The following is a 19,308-nucleotide window of genomic DNA, read 5'->3' on the forward strand; positions in this document are numbered from 1 at the left end:
TTATTGGAGGGAGCTTTGGGTTGTGAAAATGAGTACAAGCCAGCCCCCTCTGGAACGGGGTGGTGAGGCCAGCAGGGGCCGCGCTCGGGCTCCGCCCCTCCACCGTCCCCTGCAGACCCGGCAGGAAGAGAGGCATCTCCCGGTGGATGCTGTTTGACTCTCCGGGCGGGAGGAGGGACGGTTCCCTGCTGGCCTGGCAACAGCTCAGCCAACAAGAAGCCCCTCCACTTCCTGGCTCCCAGTTCACACCAGCAGACTTTGAGGTCGCAGCAGCCCCTCCTCCCAGCGCCCCCCTCCTCTGTGGAGGGGCCTCCTCTCCTTTGCTCCGCAGAATCCCCTACGGTTCTGCCACAGCTTAACTCTCCCAGAATGCAATTCTCTCCGTTCCCGAAGAAACCCATTTCTGCTGGTAACGTAACTGGCAGTTTTATTTCTAAGGTTAACGGGTTGAGATCAAGACCTGAGAATTTTATAAGAGGGGGGCGGTCAGTCCTTGTTCTTTGAGTTGGACCCAAGCTGTGGTGTCTCAGAGACTTTAAGACAAAGCTTCAACATCCTGTTCTTTTTCTTCCTGTTCCCTGTAGTATTTCAGCTGTGACTTGCCAGCAAACGTGAATGTCTCTAATGAACGGGCGCCCGTCGCCAGTCATAGGCAAGCTCAGTCTGATCCCCTGACCGATTCGGAGACGTCTTCCAGGCCCCACTTGCTGGGCTGCAGAGCAGTGGAAGCCGGTGTTGAGACCCCTCGCTGAGTGTGACCCAGATTCCAAATTCTGCTTTTTTTCTCCTGGTTTAGGCTGCACGATCAGGTGTTCCCAAGGAAGATAAGAAACACAGAGAAAAGAAGCTGCATAAGGAATCAGAAATGGACCTCCCTGAAAACAAAGAGCCCAAGCCCAGGGACCCAGACCGAGACACCAAGTACAGAGAGAGGCCTGGCGAGAGAGACGGCCACCCCGCCAGGGACAACCCTCATGGGGACAGAGACAGAGAAAAGCAAAGGGAAAGGAAAAAGGATGCCAGAGACCGGGACAAGGAAAGGCATAAAGAGAAATCCCGAGAACAGGACACAGAGAAGTCTCACAGTAAAGGAAAAGACAGGGGGGACAAGGACAGAGACCGCAGAGCCAGAAGGGAGGAGCCCAGGCAGACGGCTGCTCACCATAACCTGCTGGGCCGGCAGCCCCTGGACAGAGCGGAGTGCAGGATGGGAGCAGGTGCGTGTGCCGTGCGGAGCCGCAGCCGCAGCCACTATGTGGCTCTGGAGTCCCTCCTGCGGCAGTGCTTAGCCGCCGGCCGCAGCCTGTCTCGCTGAAAGAGCTTCGTGCTCGGGGCCTTGCCCTCTTTGGCGGTGCTGCTGGTCGTTGTGTTTCTTTCATGGTTTGCCTAAGTGGCTTAGCTTGACCTTGAAGGTACAGGCCTCCGGGTGTCTGTGTGTGTGTGTGTGTGTACTTTTCAACTTTCTTTTTGGCATTTTCAAAACTCATCTCAGTGAGTGAAAAGAGTAACAATTTTCTCATTACTTGCTAGAGGTTTACTATCGAAACACATTTTAGATTACCTAACTAAAGTTCAGCCCACATTGTAAATAAACAGAAATAGTGCTCTTTAATAAGAATTCCTCAAAAGTGTCAGTTTTATTCCGAACAAGATTTAAATGCTTTTATCTGATTCCCAGGAATTCTAAGGTAAATGTGCATACTGCCCTCCCCACGTAAGTATTGTCAGTTTTGTACTATACAAATAGTGTATGCGCTTCTAAAAACTTCTAACTGGCTAACGTAACCAAAAAGGAATATGTTTAGAGATTACGCAGTAATTCTTAGACTCGTCAGAAAGGCTTGAGAGCCTAGTTATGAATAGGACAGAAACCAAGTCCCCTCGTTCATGTTCCCTGTTACGTACTGTTTCTTTCTGCTCCCAGGGCTGCTGTGCAGGTCTGCACAGGGCCCAGCAGCCGTGCGCTCTGGAGCGTGGGTGTGCGTTTGTGTTGGGTGAGGTGTCCTTGGTGGGGGGATTATGAGTTAATGGGGTCACCACTCAGCATGTTTAACAGCAACTATCTTCCTCCCGTTGCCTCTTTTTAGGGTGATTTTTTTGATGTTCTTGGTATGCATTTCTGATAACATCATTTTTGTTCTCAGATCTTTTTTGGTTGCTACCTGATCTTGTCTTTTCAATACATTATTGATATGAATAATTGTGACATTCCTTCCCCCTTCTTTGGCCATTTATGTGGCTCTTCCCTGGTCTCGTCTGAGCCTCCCCTTCTGTGAAGTGTGGCCGTGATCTTTGGACTTCTGTAGCTGTTCTGTCTCTGTCAGTGACTGCGTCCTTTCTTGTGATTAGAAACACTGGTCATCTGTTCTTGATTCCTAAGTTTTGGTTCCCAGCTGGGTTTCATCTCTGAATTCTGGGCTTGCATATCCTCTTGTCCTTTGATGTCTGATAGATGTTGGAAACTTCGCGGGTCTTGAACTGGGCTTCTGAAATCCCTGCAAATCCTGCTTCCCCAAAGCCTTACTCACTTCAGTTGATGGCGGCTGCACCCTTCCCTTCCTTAGGTCAGAGAACCTGGGAGTCCCTTGGACGCCGTCTTTCTCCTGCAGGCTCCCGGGACCTGGCCCTTCGCTTCCCGCTGTTTGGTCTCTCATATCCCAGGCTCCCACTGACTAGTGCTCCACAAGCACTTTTTGAATGAATGAACTTTGTTTCAGTGATTTCTATTTAATTTTGTCCTCATCTTTTAATTTATTGATTCTCTTAATTTTAAGCCTTATGACTTTTTTTTTGGTCTGTGCATGTTCAAAAGTGAATCTCTAATTCCGCTATCAGGGAGAGATCTCAAATTGTAGGTAGGGGTGCCTGCCAGCCGGTGGGCTGCAGACTGCCTCCTCCTCACAAGGGCCTTCTCCCTGCATGGTGTCCTCAGCCGCGGGCACTTGGAGGCTGTGGGGCTGGTGCAGTCCCCCGTTGTCCCCCAAGGCAGGCATTTCTTTCTTGGCCTGCGAACACTTGGTGACTGGGCCAGTTCTTCGTCGTGGACGGGGCTCTGTCTCCCTGAGCACCTCTGTCAGTGACCAGGTGCTCAGCTGGCACGTGTGTGTGGGCTGGTGCCCCTCTCGAGGTTCCCAGGGCTCAGTCTGATCTTTCCCGGGTTGCTTCAGTGGTGGTTGCCATTGTGATCTCCCTCTTTCGCCCATTTTAAGTTTAGATTCTAGAACTTTTCATGCTTGATGTTGAAGGATGTGTTTTAATTGGTGAACATGTTTTCTTATGTGTTATCATCTACTACACACTAATGCGCTACTATGGAAGAGAGGGCAGCGAGATGTTAGAAGGTCATTCCTATGTGCTGATGTTTGGGGATGTTAAAAATACGCTCTGTTTTTGTAGTAAGCAAAGTGAGGACGGAAGAGAAGGAGAGGAGAGATGAAGACCCTGAGAGGGGGGACGAAGAGAGAGAAAGACGATACAGAGAAAGAAAGGTATGTGGACGCCCCCAGGAAGGGCTCCCTCAAGTCTGTTCACGCATTGTTAGTAGAAGCATTTTTGGAAAGTGTTGTCACACAGGATTCAAGGTCTGAGGAAGGTCTGACCTTTCCTTGCACGTGTGTGTTGTTCTCTTTCCAGGAGAAATACATGGTGCTTTTGAAAAATTTAGAAAATTCAAACAAACCGTAAGAAGAAAATAAAAACAAATTATACCCCAAGATAATTATTGATAATATTTAAGTGTATACCCTAACAGAGTAGGTTTGCATATGCATTTGTGTGTATGTACATGTATATCTCTTTGTTTTCTTAAGTTGGATTTTTACTCTTTTATAAACCTTAAACTGGATACACTTGGAACATTTTTCTGAGTCCTATTTCTCTAGAATATTAATGGCTGCACAGTATAGTATTGGTATGTCATCGTTGTATTGATAGATCTGGGTTTTTTTGGACACTTAGGTTGCTTCTGAATTTTTTTAAATTATGAAGACATCCATGAGGTAAAGTTTTTGCATTTATTCATAATTATTTTCCTCTGATTAATTTCTGGAAATGAACTTGCTAGATGAAAGTAAATGTAGACTTACTGCTCTACAGAGAAGCTGTAATTATTTATATCATCAGAGTATAATTCCCCGTGTCCAAAGCAGCAACTGGGCATGATTGTAATTTTTAATCTTTGCATGATTGTAATTTTTAATCTTTGCTAATTTGATTCAGAACAGAGAAGCACTTCTGAGCGTTTTATGCGAGGGCTCACCGCCCCACTGCTAGTCATTCCCTATGTCTGTTTACTTATTTCCTAATGGGGCATTTTATTCTAAGAGTACTTTTTTTTTTTAAAGATTTTATTTATCTATTTATTTGACAGACAGAGATCACAAGCAGGCAGAGAGGCAGGCAGAGAGAGAGAGAGAAGGGGAAGCAGGCTTCCCGCTGCGCAGAGAGCCCGATGCAGAGCTTGATCCCAGGACCCTGGGATCATGACCTGAGCTGAAGGCAGAGGCCTTAACCCACTGAGCCACCCAGACGCCCCTCTAAGAGTACTTTAAAGATGAACTCCCTGCTAGTTATTTCTGTTTCTGTTTCTGTTTCAAATTTTGTTTGTGGGATCTTTGTTTTTATGAGTAAGTTTACAGTTATGAAGTAGTCGGGTCTTTCATTGTTGGTTGTTGATGTAATGCTCACAGAGCCTTTTCCCCCACACAGGATTACGTGAGTAGTTGCCTGTATTTTGTTCTGGATCCTTATAATTTTTTTTAGCACTTAAATCTTTTAATCCCATAGGATTGATTTTGGTGACAAACGTGTGGTCGCAATCTAACCTTCCCACCGAGGAGTTTGCGCATGGAGCTTGCCAGCATGTTTTTCTTTAGGAAGGTTGTGCTGGCAGAGACAGGTGGAGTTGGTGGGAATCAGGTGAAGCAGAGAAGTCAGGAGGCTGCTGGGTGGCCGTAGAAGGGGTGGCGGGAGCAGGGACCACGGGGACTGAGCTGAGAAGGAGGTAAGGGCCCTGTGGCTGGAGAGTGAGCAGTGACCCACTGTTGGGTGTGAGGAGAGGAGGCCCTGGGTGGGAGGAAAGGGCAGTTCCGCTTGGGGTTCAGCTGAGACATACTGATGATGCTTCCGAAACTGGGAGTCTGGGCCAGAAATGAGACGTGTTGGGCAGCGTGTTCTGCGCAGAGCTGTGTCGCCGTGTGACGGAAGTCAGCAGTTACCACTGAGCACCCACGGTGGTCTTGGGGAACCTGTGATGACTCAACAGTAGTGTCCAGTTTTAAGAATCTCCCTCATTGGGGAGCAGACACGTGAACTGCCAAGGACAGAGGTCGGCAGGGCGTGTGGCGCTCTGCTCCCAGAAGTGACACATTTCACAGGAGGGACTGGGGTTGATGGAGTGCCAGGTGCATTCACAGTTGGAGAGCAGGTGGCAAGGATGACAAGGACGGGGCTGAGGAGGAGGGGGCAAACTTGCCATGCTGAGGGGTTTGGACATGGTTTTCCATATCAGGGTGAAGGCTGGAGTATGGTGTCGCTACTATCCTATGGGCTGTATGACCAGCACTGGGTTTTTCTTTCCAGAAGCTCCTTTCTAGAGTCGGGAAGGAAGAGTGAGGGCAGTGCGGCTTCGCCACCTTCGTCACCCCGTGTGTGAAGGATGGCAGCCCATGTTTCGTGTGCTCACGCATTTTCCATCTGTCCCGTTCACAGCTGCAGTACGGCGACAGTAAAGACAATCCTCTTAAGTACTGGCTGTATAAAGAAGAAGGTGAAAAGAGACACAGGAAGCAGAAAGAGCCAGATCGAGAGAGGAAACATGGAGAAAAAAGCAGCACAAGGGAAAGAAGAGAAAAGTATCCAAAAGGAAAGAGTAATTCCTTCCCTGACAAGGAAGGGGAAGAAAGACACAAGGAAAAGCGACACAAGGAAGGCTTTCATTTTGATGAAGAGAGGCGCCAAAGTGACATGGATAAAAAAGAGAGGTTGTTGAGAGAAGATCTTAAGAAAAGGGAGTCCAAGGTACCATTTCTTTCTTTCTTTTTTTTTTTTTAAAGATTTTATTTATTTGACAGAGAGATCACAGGCAGGGGGAGTGACAGGCAGAGAGAGAGGGAGAAGCAGGCTCCCTGCTGAGCAGAGAGCCCAATGCGGAGCTCGATCCCAGGACCCTGAGATCATGATCTGAGCCAAAGGCAGAAGCTTAACCCAAGCCACCCAGGTGCCCCCAAGGTACCATTTCTGATGCTTCCTAGCCTCTGTGGTCGTCCTGAGACGGGCACTCACAGAGAAGAGTTTTATCTCCCTGTAGCCAGAGGATAAAACTTGTCACCTTGGTAAAAATGTGATGCAAGTGTGTGTGATGTGATCAATTTGGAGAAATTGCTGGTCTACTAGGAAATAGGAAATCAGATTTTCTGATTATATTGTGAATGTACGTATACTCAGAAATCTGTCATGAAATTGAAATTTTGATGATGATATTAAGTGCAAAGTAAATGGATAATACAGCAAAATGTTTGAATCAGAATTAGCAGTTTAAGTTTACAAAACAGAACACAAAAATAAAACTGTTGATTGCGAAGGGTCTAATTTTCCTCCCATGTATATTGATAGTAACTGCAATTGCTTAATATTTTCCTGTCCTAATTGTATCTTTTGTTTTCATGTATATACTTTCTGCTGCGCTGTTTTTCCAGACTCTGAAGCAAAGCGATTTCATTCTCCTGTTTCTTGGTGGTGCTCCCTTTCGGGTGGACGCAAAGTGAGGGGCAGGTGCGCGGAGGCTCAGGAGGGTCAGGCCTTCGGGGCAGAGACTGGGACCCCTGGTTGACTGGTGCCCGTCCGAGAAAGTATGCGTGCGTGTTTTTGAGGAGTGTTTGTTAAGAATGTCCTGAAAAATCTTTGCAGTTGCTGCCTGGCTCTTGGCTGAGTGTGATAAATTACGTCGGTGCCTTCCCTGACGGCGGGACCGCACCCCGCCCTGGCACCGGCCACCTCTGCCCGTGATCAGAGCATACGGTTATCTGACCGGAGCAGTTTTGTTGACTGTGGACAGACGTGCATCTCAAGCCCCTGGGCCTCCCTGAGATTAGGCCCACTGAGCGTTTACCTGCTGGCGTGTCAACGAGCTGAGGGAGGCAGGAGTTGAGAGTGGGCCCTCACAGACACGTGTTCATTCCTCTTGTGTTTTAAATCTCTTTCTCTAGATCAAAATCTTTTTGGGGAGTTTTCCCCAATATTTCATTATGAACATTTTTAAACATACAGCAAAGTGACAGGCTTCCACCTTCTAGATCCTCCCACTAACATTTTAATAAACTTGCCTATTTCACATCCCTGTATCAAATTTAGTAACTAGAAACGGCCTGTTTGGTTTCCCGCAGAAATCCTCTGAGACTTGTCACAACATTCACATTTGGGTTTTGTTAAGGCTGGAGGTACGAGACGGCCCCTGTGGATAAAACCGTCGCCGTCAACAGTGCTCCTTCCGTAAAGACTGCCATAGTAATTAGTCCCCTCCAGAGACTCTCCTGATGGATGACCAACTTCGTTTCTTTGATAATTTGTTCCTCTTTATGGAGTGGCCACTCTGTGCTCGCCCTTGTTGCATATGCTGAGGACCAGCTGTGACCAAAGGTTTTTATTGTTGTGCTCGGATGTCATCGGAGAAGCCATTTGATAAAGAAACAAACGCACACACAGTGTATCGCAGTGATTAGTGAGACGTGTTTTTTTTTTTTTTTTTTAAAGATTTTATTTATGTATTTGAGAGAGAGTGAGAGGGGAGAAGGGCAGAGGGAGACGCAGATTCCCTGCTGAGCAGGGAGCCGGATTCGGGACTCGATTCCAGGACCCTAGGACCATGACCTGAGCTGAAGGCAGAGGCTTTAACCCACTGAGCCACCCAGGCGCCCCTCTGTATGATTTTTGATCCGTTATTTTAATTGTGTACCTCCTCCAGTTTCGTTTCGTTTCATTTCTTTCCTTTTCTCTTTTCTATTTTTTTGTTTGTTTGTTTGTTTGTTTTTAAAGTTGGCTTCGTACCCAGCATGGGGCTTAAGCTCACTACCCTGAGATTAAGAGTCGAGTCGAGTGCTCTACTGCCTGAGCCAGCCAGGTGTCCCCTCCTCCGGTCTCCCGTTAGGGATGGAGAGATCATGATTAAGCATCATAACTATAACGAGGTGTCTTCTGAAGGTGATGGAGCAGTAGTTTTAGAAGAATCCGTCGTGACTATGCTTCTCTTACTGCTGCTGAACATGGACCCTGCTCCTTTCTGCTTCTGGGGCAGTGACTGCCCAGGCCCCTGTGGGCGTCTGTTTCCAGCCCAGCACCCTGCTGGCCAGCCCACACGGCTTGGGAACAGGGCACTGAGCTGCTCATAGCTACTTTTTCTTCTTCTTTATACCTAGACAGCCATTAAGTCATATTTTTTTCTACCTGGCATGACTGATTCCATTTTTTCCCCATTCCAATCTATTTAATGGACTGATGCCAGACTGCTTTTCCTGTTAAACATGTAATTATACTTTTCTCTGGTTAATTTTGGAAAAAATTTTACAGGAAGAATAAAAAAACCCAAAATTTATCTAGGATCCCAGACTCAAGAGATGATCCATTTTGTAATAAGTATGTATGTACGTAAAATTCTTTTTCCTATATGTAAATGAAGGCAAAATTGGAATCGTGCTATTTTTCCACTTTATTCTGAGAAATACTCTTTTACGATGGGTATTAGTGGAATCTGGTACTGTTTCATGTGGCCATAACCTTACTTATTTAACAGGCAACCTAATGTGGGACCTTCAGGTTACTAATTATTTTTTATTTCATAAATTATTCGGTGATGAACCCGATTGAAAACCTTAATACACGTTTGTGTTCTAGGAATTGTTTTCTAGGAATAATTTCCTGGAAGTATTTATAGATGCAAGAAAGTGTTTGAATATCTTTAACTGTTTTCAAGGCTTTTGGTATACATTACATTGTATACGGCACTCCAGACTGCCTTTCTTGGTGGGTGATTCATTCCCGCCTCCTTCTGCTCTGCACTCTTCATGGGTCAGTCCCCAGGGCTGTGAGCTTTCTCTGCCCCAGGGACGCCCTGGTGCTGGTCCCCTGGGTCTTCACCTGTCCCATTCCTGCCTCATACCCCTCCCTCCAGGCCATTTCAATGTGTGTCTCTCTCTTTAAAGCACCTATCCGGATTTGTTGGCTTGCAATCTAATGGTTTTAATTTTATTTTCACAAATTCACTTAATTCAAGAGAATTATAGAAGTAGAATTTATAGATCAGTTGTTTGCATTTTCTTTTTTATAGGTGGATGGATCCATGAAATAGGCACATTATATTGAAAGTTTATAATTTTAGCGGTGTAAGGAACTAGTCAGATTTATCTGAAAGTAATGTGAAATTGATAAGTAAAAATGTCTTTTCCTTACTGAGGTAATGTATGATCGTCTTTTCGTATACCTTTACTCCTCTTCCTTACGTTAATTATGTGATTAAAGATAGGTAAAAACAGTTCTTTCAGGAGATACCTGTGGTGGATGATTTTGTTAAATCCGGAGTTCACGCTTGTTGTACAGAATTTACAGTTACGGTGACTTCACTATGCTGTGCTAATGAGTGTCATGGGATTTTTGTTTCCTAGAGCAGTGAGCACCGGCGTCGGGGCGCAAGTTCACGACGAGACCCCACCAGCAGCCGGGAAGGACCGTGCGCTCTCTGGTGACTGTCGGGCGCGCTGTGCTTCTGCAGAACGTGTTTCTTACGGGGCCGGAGTAGAATCAGTAAATGAGAGTGAACGATAGATACACTTCACTTACCCTGATGCAGCCCCTCCAGACTACAGTCTGGGTGCAATAGAGGACCTTGTTATAAATTACTAGTCCCATTTTGCCTTTTTTTTTTTTTTTTTTTTTTTCAGATTTTATTTATTTATTTGTCATAAAGAGCATCAGCCGGGGAGGAGCAGAGGGAGAAGCGGCTCCTTGCCACGCAGGGTGCCTGGTGCGGCGCTCGATCCCAGGATTCTGGGCTCATGACCTGAGCTGAAGGCAGACGCTTAATGACGGAGCTCCCCAGGCGCCCTTTATTCTGTCCTTTTCCATATTTGCTCCTGTGAACTTGGAGAGGAGCACTTACTTTGGGGGGTGAGGGTGTGCAGGTGGGCTCCTGGCCTGCAGCCCGTGGAGCCCGGGGAGGGCGGAGTGTCTGGAGGCGGGCTCCTGGCCCCCCTCTGCGCCACCAGGGCCCCCGACCAGTGCTCATTAGTCGGAGTGCAGAGACTGGCCACAGCTAGGGCTCAGGCAGCAGCCTGCTGGGATGGCACGTCTGCGTCTGTGGGGCCTGTTGGGTGACCCTCCAGAGCTGTTTGTTCGTGGGTCAGTCTAACAACAGCACCTTTTTTGTGTGGGTTTGGTGAAGGTTACAGGTTAGAGTTGGTGTGTGCATTCTCATTTTGTACATAAGCTCTAGATTTTCTAAAAGCTTTTATTTAAATTCCAGTGTAGTTACCGTGCGGTATAATGTTAGTGTCAGGTGTACAGTGTAGTGATTCAGCCCGTCTGCACACCGCCCGGTGCTAGCCTCATTCCCTCTTCCCCCGTTCCCCACCGCCCTCCCCTCCGGGGACCCGCCGTGTGTTCTCCAGAGGGAAGAGTCTGTTTCTTGGTTTGCCTCTCCTTTTTCCCCCTTTGCTCATTTATCTCAATTCTTAAATTCCACATATGAGTGAGATCATATGGTGTTTGTCTTTCTCTGACTTATTTCACTTAGAAGAATATTCTCTTGCTCCGTCCATGTTCTTACATGTGGAGGATCTCATGCTTTTTCTGGGAGTGACTAATAAAATTACAGAGTGTTCTAGAACTCTCATAGAGATAGAGAGTCATACACATGCACAGCTTTGTTAAAACACGTAGTTTCTTCTCTCTGCTGAGGCTCTTTCTTGGTTTGCTGCTGAAGTACAAGCAATGTAGGGAGACCCTAGTGCCCACAGCTGTAGTGAGACGGGCTCTGGAGGTTTGCCCGTCTTAGCAGCTTAGATCAGATAGAAGAGCCTTCGCCGAGATGTAAAATGCTTTATGTTTCAAGTCTTTGTTGAAAGTTAATTTTGAATTTGATCTTATTTCCTAGGTATGCAGAGAATTTAGTAAGAAATAATGAAAAAGATAAAGACTCAAGAGGGAAGGTAAGACATTAATGTTGACTTTATTATGCGGCAAGAGTAGCCCTGAGTCTTTGTGATTGGCTTGGAGAGCAGAGCCTGCGGCAGGCTTTGCCGGCAGATGGGTGATTCAAGTGGTAATTCCAGGAGGACATAGCGGACACGTTTAGATGAAAAGACGCGAATAGCTCGAAAGTAGGAAAACGGACTAGAGGGAGCTCCACGTGGCCCCTGTGTCGCAGCTAGAACGGCTGCACTCATGGCAGTGGGACCGACTCTGAGACGAGCCTGGTACCCTGTAGTGACAGAATCACGAGCTCGCAGGAAGATGTCCCTGTTGTAAACGAACACATCCTTGATAAAAGAGCCCCAAAATACAGAATTAGAGGGAGAAATGGAGGGTTCCAGGATAGTGGGGCCTCATGCGCCTCCTTTCACTAGGGCACAGAGTAACAGCATTTCCCGGCTGGCCACACGTTAGGCCCCGTAGGGGAAGGGACAAGCTCTTGGAGACAGGAATCCCCATGCTGTCCCCACAGAGGGCGGACGGGCACACCATCGTGGTCCTGCCCTCCCGTGACTGTCCCCTGCGCGTGGAGGGCGATGCCCGGTCTTTACTTTCTTCCCATCATCGTAATTACCATCAGAATCGTCTTCATGGTGAAATTGTAGTGACTGTGAGGTGGTGGGCGCCGGGGGTTCTAATTATCATCCAGCTGTTTTCCTAGTTGGTTGTTCCGTGTTGTAGGTAATGTGGTGAGCAGATGTGGGGTATTGTATCTGAAGAAAATTTTTCCTGTCACTTTCCTTGGTAGTTGTCTGAAACCTGAGTGACCCTGAAATAATCATCTCTAATGTCTTGTGCCATATTTTTATGTATCTCTTTATCCCATATGCATTCACAGAAACACATGGAATTTTTGTTATTTTGATGCGGGTGTGTTTTATTCATTCAGTGTTGGGGGTGGTTGGATCACTCACCATCCAGCTAAAGCCTTTCAACGACTTCTTCCCAGGTAACCTTTTTGCTGTATAGGCTTTGACCCTCGTGCATGAACGTGTGCATGTGGGAGTTAGGGATGCCTTTTTCTGTCTAGCACACGCATGCCCACCCCCCACGCAGCGCCCTGTTTTTCCCAAGTCATTGTTCTAGTGACCTAGCTCTGCCTCACACTTTTTGTGGATAAATTCTGAAACTGGAGTTGTTGGATGAAAATTTACAGATTTTATAGTGTTTTCCTTATATCTTCCAATTTAGATGAAAAGATGCGAATAGCTCGAAAGTAGGAAAACGGACTAGAGGGAGCTCCACGTGGCCCCTGTGTCGCAGCTAGAGCTCCTTCTAAGGAGCTGTAGATCAGCACTGTTCACCAGAGTATAATGTGAGCCACATTTATAGTAATAAATTCTCTAGTAGTTACATTAAAACAGAAAAAGAAACAAAATTCATTTTAAGAACATGCTATATAATCCACTATTTCTGGAATAGTATTATTCAACATGTAATCAATGTGAAAATTATCAATAAGACATTTTACAGTCTTTTTTTTTTCTAGAAGAGCAAAATCTGTGATCTCTTTTCCTCCTGAGGGATTCTTGAAGGGATTTGACAGCTCATTTTGGCCCATGATTAGGTCATATGTTTCACAGCATCAATACCGAGTTTATCTTGGTTTAATTCTTGAGCCTATTGAAAAGCCTACAATGTGCCAGAATAATTCTCTGGATACATGGAAAGCTCCACACTCTCTTCATGGTGACACATCATTCTGTCCGCAGTCTTATGCACCAAATAGTTGTGGGTAGTGATGTCTAGGACTTGGGCCTTTCTCGTGCTGGTGACCACCACAGGGGTGGAAATCGGTGTTTCCCTTGCCGGCACAGGGTCACTTTATCTGTCCCGGTCACTAGGAGGTAGGTCTGCTGCTGCCCCTTTATCCGTGGTTTCAGATATGCGCGGTCAACAGTGGTCTGGGGCAGATGGCCCTCCCCCGACGTGTCAGGCTCCCTGCACTGCGTCATCCATCCGCGCCACTGCCCTCCCTTCATCTCTTCACAGGGCATTTCGTCATCTCACGTCCTCACGAGAAGGGCAGGTGCAGGACAGTAAGATACACTGAGAGGGAGACAGAGTCACAGAACTTTTATCATGGTGTGTTGTTATAATTGTTCTACTTTATTAGTTTTCACTGTTCATCTCTTAAACTAAACTCTGTCGTAGGTATGTACAGGAGAAAACACGGTATGCATAGGATTCAGTACCGTCCACATTGTAGGCATCGCTGGGGGTCTTGGCACGCATCCTTGTGGGTGAGCAGGGAGCCACTGTCCTGTTCTTATCCCCACTTCTCAGGGGAGAAACCCGAGGCACAGAGCTTACTTGCCCTGGGTGATCTTGTATTTTTACCTTGGGGCCAGAACCCCAGTCCTCAACCACTGGGGGCAGCCTCCATGGGGGCCTGGGTGGGCTCTGGGGCTGTCCTGGAGACTCTCTCTGTGCTGGCTGACCTCGGCACTGTCTTCCAGCACAGCCGCGAAGAGGGTGCCTTGGTGTGGAAGCTGGCCCCGAAGCGTGGGAGAGAAGAAACGGCGGTAAGGAGTGCCCGTCCTTCCGTATTTGGTCCTCCCATCCAAAGATGTGCTTTTAGTCATGATTGTTTGCTGTTTTTTTAAATTAACATATAATGTATTATTTGTTTTAGGGGTACTGTGGTTCATCAGTCTTACACAATTCACAGCACTCACCATAGCATATACCCTCCCCAGTGTCCATCACCCAGTACCCCCATCCCTCCCACCCCACTCCCCTCCAGCAACTCTCAGTTTGTTTCCTGAGATTAAGAGTCTCTTATGGTTTGTCTCCCTCTCTGGTTTCCTCTTGTTTCATTTTTCCCTCCCTTCCTCTATGATCCTGTCTTCAAATTCCTCATATCCGTCAGATCATATGTAACCGTCTTTCTCTGATGGATGTGTTTCACTCAGCATAATACCCTCTAGTTCCACTCGTGTCGTTGCAAATGGTGCGTCTTTGCTTTCATAGTCCCTTTTTATTAGGGTAATTATTACTCCTTTTAGACAGCAGAATGTGGGTGTGAAGGGGAGGAACAGATTTCTTTTTTTTTTTTCTGTTTTTTTTTTTTCTTTTCTGCGTAACAGAATTCATTGTTTATGCACCACACCCAGTGCTCCATGCCATACATGCCTTCCATAACACCCACCATCTGGTTCCCCCAATCTCCCACCCCCTGCCCCTTCAGAACCCTCAGATTGTTTTTCAGAGTCCATGGTCTCTCATGGTTCACCTCCCCTTCCAATTTCCCTCAACTCCATTCTCCTCTCTAACTCCCCTTGTCCTCCATGCTATTTGTTATGCTCCACAAATAAGTGAAACCATATGATAATTGACTCTCTCTGCTTGACTTATTTTGCTCAGCATAATCTCTTCCAGTCCCGTCCATGTTGCTACAAAAGTTGGGTACTCATCCTTTCTGATGGAGGCATCATACTCCATAGTGTATATGGACCACATCTTCCTTATCCATTCGTCCGTTGAAGGGCATCTTGATTCCTTCCACAGTTTGGCGACTGTGGCCATTGCTGCTATGAACATTGGGGTACAGATAGCCCTTCTTTTCACCACATCTGTATCTTTGGGGTAAATACCCAGTAGTGCAATTGCAGGGTCATATGGAAGCTCCATTTTTAATTTCTTAAGGAATCTCCACACTGTTCTCCAAAGTGGCTGCACCAACTTGCATTCCCACCAACAATGTAAGAGGGTTCCCCTTTCTCCACATCCCCTCCAACACGGGTTGTTTCCTGTCTTGCTAATTTTGGCCATTCTAACTGGTGTAAGGTGGTATCTCCATGTGGTGTTAATTTGAATCTCCCTGATGGCTAGTGATGATGAACATTTTTTCCTGTGTCTGACAGCCATTTGTATGTCTTCATTGGAGAAGTGTCTGTTCATGTCTTCTGCCCATTTTTTGACATGATTATCTGTTTTGTGTGTGTTGAGTTTGAGGAGTTCTTTATAGATCCTGGATATCAGCCTTTTGTCTGTACTGTCATTTGCAAATATCATCTCCCATTCCGTGGGTTGCCTCTTTGTTTTGTTGACTGTTTCCTTTGCTGTGCAGAAGCTTTTGATCTTGATGAAGTCCCAAAAGTTCATTTTCGCTTTTGTTTCCTTTGCCTTTGGAGACATATCTTGAAAGAAGTTGCTGTGGCTGATATTGAAGAGGTTACTGCCTATGTTCTCCTCTAGGATTCTGATGGATTCCTGTCTCGCGTTGAGGTCTTTTATCCATTTCAAGTTTATCTTTGCGTACGCTGTAATGGTCGAGTTTCATTCTTCTACCTAATGCTGGAGGAGCAGACTTCTGCTGGCATTTCTGTTGCTCTTGTTGGAGAGTCCGGGTTGTGTCGAAGGCGTCCCGGTGTCAGGGCTGGGAGAGGTATGGCTCACTGCGTGTGCGTGGACGCCGCAGCCTTCCTCGGCGGGGCGGGGGAGGTTTTGAAAAGAGCAGGCCGGGCAGAGGTTCTAGCTAAGTAAAGAGCCAGCCTTGTCATCATTGCTCTGTATTTTAATGCAAGAGGGTTGAGGAGAATTGAAGAAACCAACTAGAGACCTCTCAGAAGATGTGATTCATTATCAATGAGACAGAGTCAGGGTAACAAATAATTTTCAGAAATAAATGCCAAACCAGGGAGATCAAGGAAATGGCACTATCTTCTTAATTTTTTTATTTTTTTTATAAAGATTTCATGTATTTATTTATCAGAGAGGGAGGGAGAGAGAGAGAGGACAAGCAGGGGGAACGGCAGGCAGAGGGAGAAGCAGGCTCCCCGCTGAGCAAGGAGGCCAGTGTGGGACTCGATCCCAGAAGCCTGGGGTCATGCCCTGAGCCAAAGGCGGCCGTTAACGGACTGTAGCACCCAGGTGTCCTGGCGCCATCTTTTTATAAGGGGAGGTCGGGGAGGTCAGGGATAACAGTAGTTCTTTCCAAGACTGGTCCGTACGGCGCCAGAGCACTCTTCTCAGTGCCCCCAGGGCAGGGTGCTTGAGCAGCTGCTGGTGGAACCTGGTTGTCAGCTGGGTTCGAGCTCTGCAGAGAGGTGGCGTGTCGGCCCTGCGGTCCCCTGGCAGAGCACCTGGCAGAGCACCTGGCACGCCCCGGGGTGCTGTGTTTGCCGAGTGGTGGAATCGCCTTGGAAGTGGTGCAGAGTCCCTGTGAGTGTGTGTCACGGAGTCCCTGTGGGTGTGTGTCAGGGCTCCGGTGCCTGGGAATAGCGTTCAGCAGTGCAAGGCTACAAGTTTTGCTTGAAGCTCCTGCACAGCATGTGTGTGTTTCTCTCATCGATTTTCGATTAGCAGGTCCACTGCTGCAATACAGGGGTGTGCATCGTTCACGCTAATGTCCAGTGACCCTGTGTGACGGTGTGCCAAAAGGACCGCTTTTCGGGGACAGTTTTTCCTATGAAGTCTCTGCATAAGATAACTCTCCGCACCCCCAGGCGATGAGGTGCCCTTAATAACCCTCTCAGTCGTGTGGGTGACGAGAATGTGCGTCTTTGAAGTCAGACACGGAGCAGCTGGATGTCTGTGGCATCGAGCGTCAGTTTGGGCCCTACTTGACCGCACAGCGCTGGCCTGGGCTCTAGCGATGATGGATGCGCTCCCCGCTGGCAGACCGTGTCCCTGGGTGCTGCCCGAGCTCTGTCTGCCCCTGCACGTCCCTGTCTTCTGTCCACACTCACCATGGTCTGGCTACACTTCCCGTCCTCCCCGTAGGCTCCCTCTCCCTCCTCTGTGTCCGTTTTGGGTGAGGTGCTGACACCCATCCAGTTTTCACCACTGAAAATTGGGGGTCATTTCTTTCTTACATCTGAAGCCAGGCTCTGTCACCCTCACCCTTTGCACCCCAAGCCCGTGCTGCCCATGTCCAGAAGTGCCCCTTTACTGATGTGCTTGTTTCCCCCTCCAGGACAGGAACCAGAGCCCTTCTGGTGAACGTCTGTTGTGTGGGCCCATCCAGCTGGGCTGAGGAGTACTCGGTGTGAAAGCGGGTGTGGTGCCATCACGTGTCTTTCCTGAGAAGGAGGGGGACCTGGCAGGGATGGGGGTGCTGGGCTGAGGATGATGGCGGGGGAGGGTCGGGGCCTGAGGGACTCCTGTGACATGGAAGAGCAGATGTGGATAAGAAGAGAAACAGCTTTGGGAGGGAAGATACGAGTTTTCCAAACATCTGTTTCATTTCTGCTACCGTCTTATCCGGGAAACCTAGAATGTGTTTCTACTTGGTTTTCTGGGTACCTGGACCAAGATGGCTTTAGGGTGATGTGTGCAGTCTCCCTACACATCCAGAGCCCGACAGAGCACCCCTCCCACTGTGGGACTTAGTGATTCCCCTGTTTATTCTCTAGCCCGGAGTGAGGAAGCGACTGGCAAGGTGCTCTCCGATTCGGAGCCCGGAGTGAGGGATCCCCGGGCCAGGTGTGCTCTGATTCAGAGGGGTGAGGATTTGGGCAGCTTGTCTGCTGCTCCGCGAGGAGGGGGCCACACTAAGTACCTCGTGCTACTGGTCTCATCAGAGTTTAGCGGTTTCTCATAAAGGATAAGTTCTTTAACGTTTTTCTCTTTATGGTCATATTTACTATTAGCAAGGTGTTTCTTAGAGAATTTGTTGTTGGGTGATGTTAGTTTTGTAAATACATTTTAAAATCAGCAACGTCATATCTTAGAAAACATTTTCCCAATGTATTTGCAACATTCAAATTTGTGATTGAATTTTTTGTGTGTTTGTTTTTACCTCTAGGAAGTGGAAAAGGAAGACTTTGATTCAGAAAGTGCTGGAGGAGATGAATATACAGCTTGTTTTGAGGATGATTTTGAAGTTTGTATAAAGTTAAAATTTTTTGCAGCTTAAAAATAATGTGTTCTAAAATCTGCTTGCTTTTTTTTTTTTTAAGATTTTATTTATTTATTTGAGAGAGAGACAGTGGGGGAGAGCATGAGAGGGGAGAAGGTCAGAGGGAGAAGCAGACTCCCCGTGGAGCTGGGAGCCCGATGAGGGACTTGATCCCGGTACTCCGGGATCATGACCTGAGCCAAAGGCAGTCGCTTAACCAACTGAGCCACCCAGGTGCCCTAAAATCTGCTTTATTAACTTAATAGCCTTATTTCTCTCTTTTTGTTACCCTTAATACTCTATATCTGTGTGATTTAGGCTTGTTACCAGTAAAAGTGCCATACTTCTATCAATGCTTACCAATCCGATGTAATTAAATGATTTTACAATTGCACATATCAAGTGCACTGCACCCAGACGTGAGTGTGCGTATTGGAACAAACATCTGTGTGTGTGGAGGACACACACCCACACCCACACCCACACACACACACACTGTCGCGTTCTCAGCACAGGAGCGTTAGCGCGTCAGCGTTACTAACAGGTGTCAGTGTGTATGAATGTGTACAGTGTGGCTCGTTTTCAGAGAAAAATGCAGCACTTTATGCAGATTTATAACTCAGTGGCACTGACGTCTGTTAACTGTAAAAATTTTCCTTAGCTGTAATGAGCATTTTGTCTATTTTAATTCTAGATGGTGCGTTTTTCCATGTGTGTTCTTTAAAGTCAGGTTGCCTTCCAAGTTCCAAAGCTGGGATTATTGTTCGCAGGACTATGAAGATGACTTTGAGGTTTGTGACGGAGATGATGACGGCTCTGACGAGCTGGGAGCAAGAGAGAAGATCGAAGAGCTTCCTCTGGCCAGAAAAAAGGAGATACAAGAAGTTCAGAAAGCCATTAATGCAGAAAATGAAAGGGTCAGCGAATTGTCCTGCAGACTGGCTCAGAAGCAGGGTCCGCTGGAGGGTGAGAGGGCCTTGAAGACAGGTACACACGTCCGTCTCTCAGGACAGCGGGCACCCATGCCCGCACGGTCCTTGGGGGCAGAATCATTCTAATTAGGTGGCAGACGTGTGAGTGTCCTGTGCTCCCGCAGGAGTGCCATGTGGGGCACTCAGAAGATACTGGTCCTGTGCGTCAGGGACTGTCTGAGGGGGAGAGCTGCGCGTGGCCTCCCTGGGGTGGCCTGCAGCCTGTGAGCGGCTGTGAGCACAGGTTGTTCTGCG

The 19,308-nt window shown here is 47.4% G+C and overlaps 1 protein-coding gene across 2 annotated transcripts in view; it reads left to right on the forward strand.

Annotated features, from left to right (window-relative positions):
- The window catches only part of LOC111154368 (WD repeat domain 60), a 67,744-nt gene that overhangs the window by 19,381 nt on the left and 29,055 nt on the right, over positions 1-19,308 (forward strand). Inside the window, exons 3-10 of one of the 2 annotated variants that reach the window (XM_022513917.1) lie at positions 797-1,217; positions 3,397-3,488; positions 5,710-6,018; positions 9,654-9,718; positions 11,141-11,195; positions 13,698-13,763; positions 17,990-18,067; positions 18,853-19,069. In XM_022513917.1, the coding sequence (XP_022369625.1) occupies positions 866-1,217; positions 3,397-3,488; positions 5,710-6,018; positions 9,654-9,718; positions 11,141-11,195; positions 13,698-13,763; positions 17,990-18,067; positions 18,853-19,069 (1,234 nt within the window). In that variant the 5' untranslated portion in view covers positions 797-865. Of the gene's footprint in view, positions 1-796; positions 1,218-3,396; positions 3,489-5,709; positions 6,019-9,653; positions 9,731-11,140; positions 11,196-13,697; positions 13,764-17,989; positions 18,068-18,852; positions 19,070-19,308 lie in introns of both variants that reach the window. The other variant, XM_022513918.1, reaches the window with a different exon arrangement.

This window comes from Enhydra lutris, unplaced genomic scaffold (genome assembly GCF_002288905.1).
Source record: "Enhydra lutris kenyoni isolate GAN:26980312 unplaced genomic scaffold, ASM228890v2 scaffoldscaffold37, whole genome shotgun sequence".
Classification (NCBI taxonomy): Eukaryota; Metazoa; Chordata; class Mammalia; order Carnivora; family Mustelidae; genus Enhydra; species Enhydra lutris.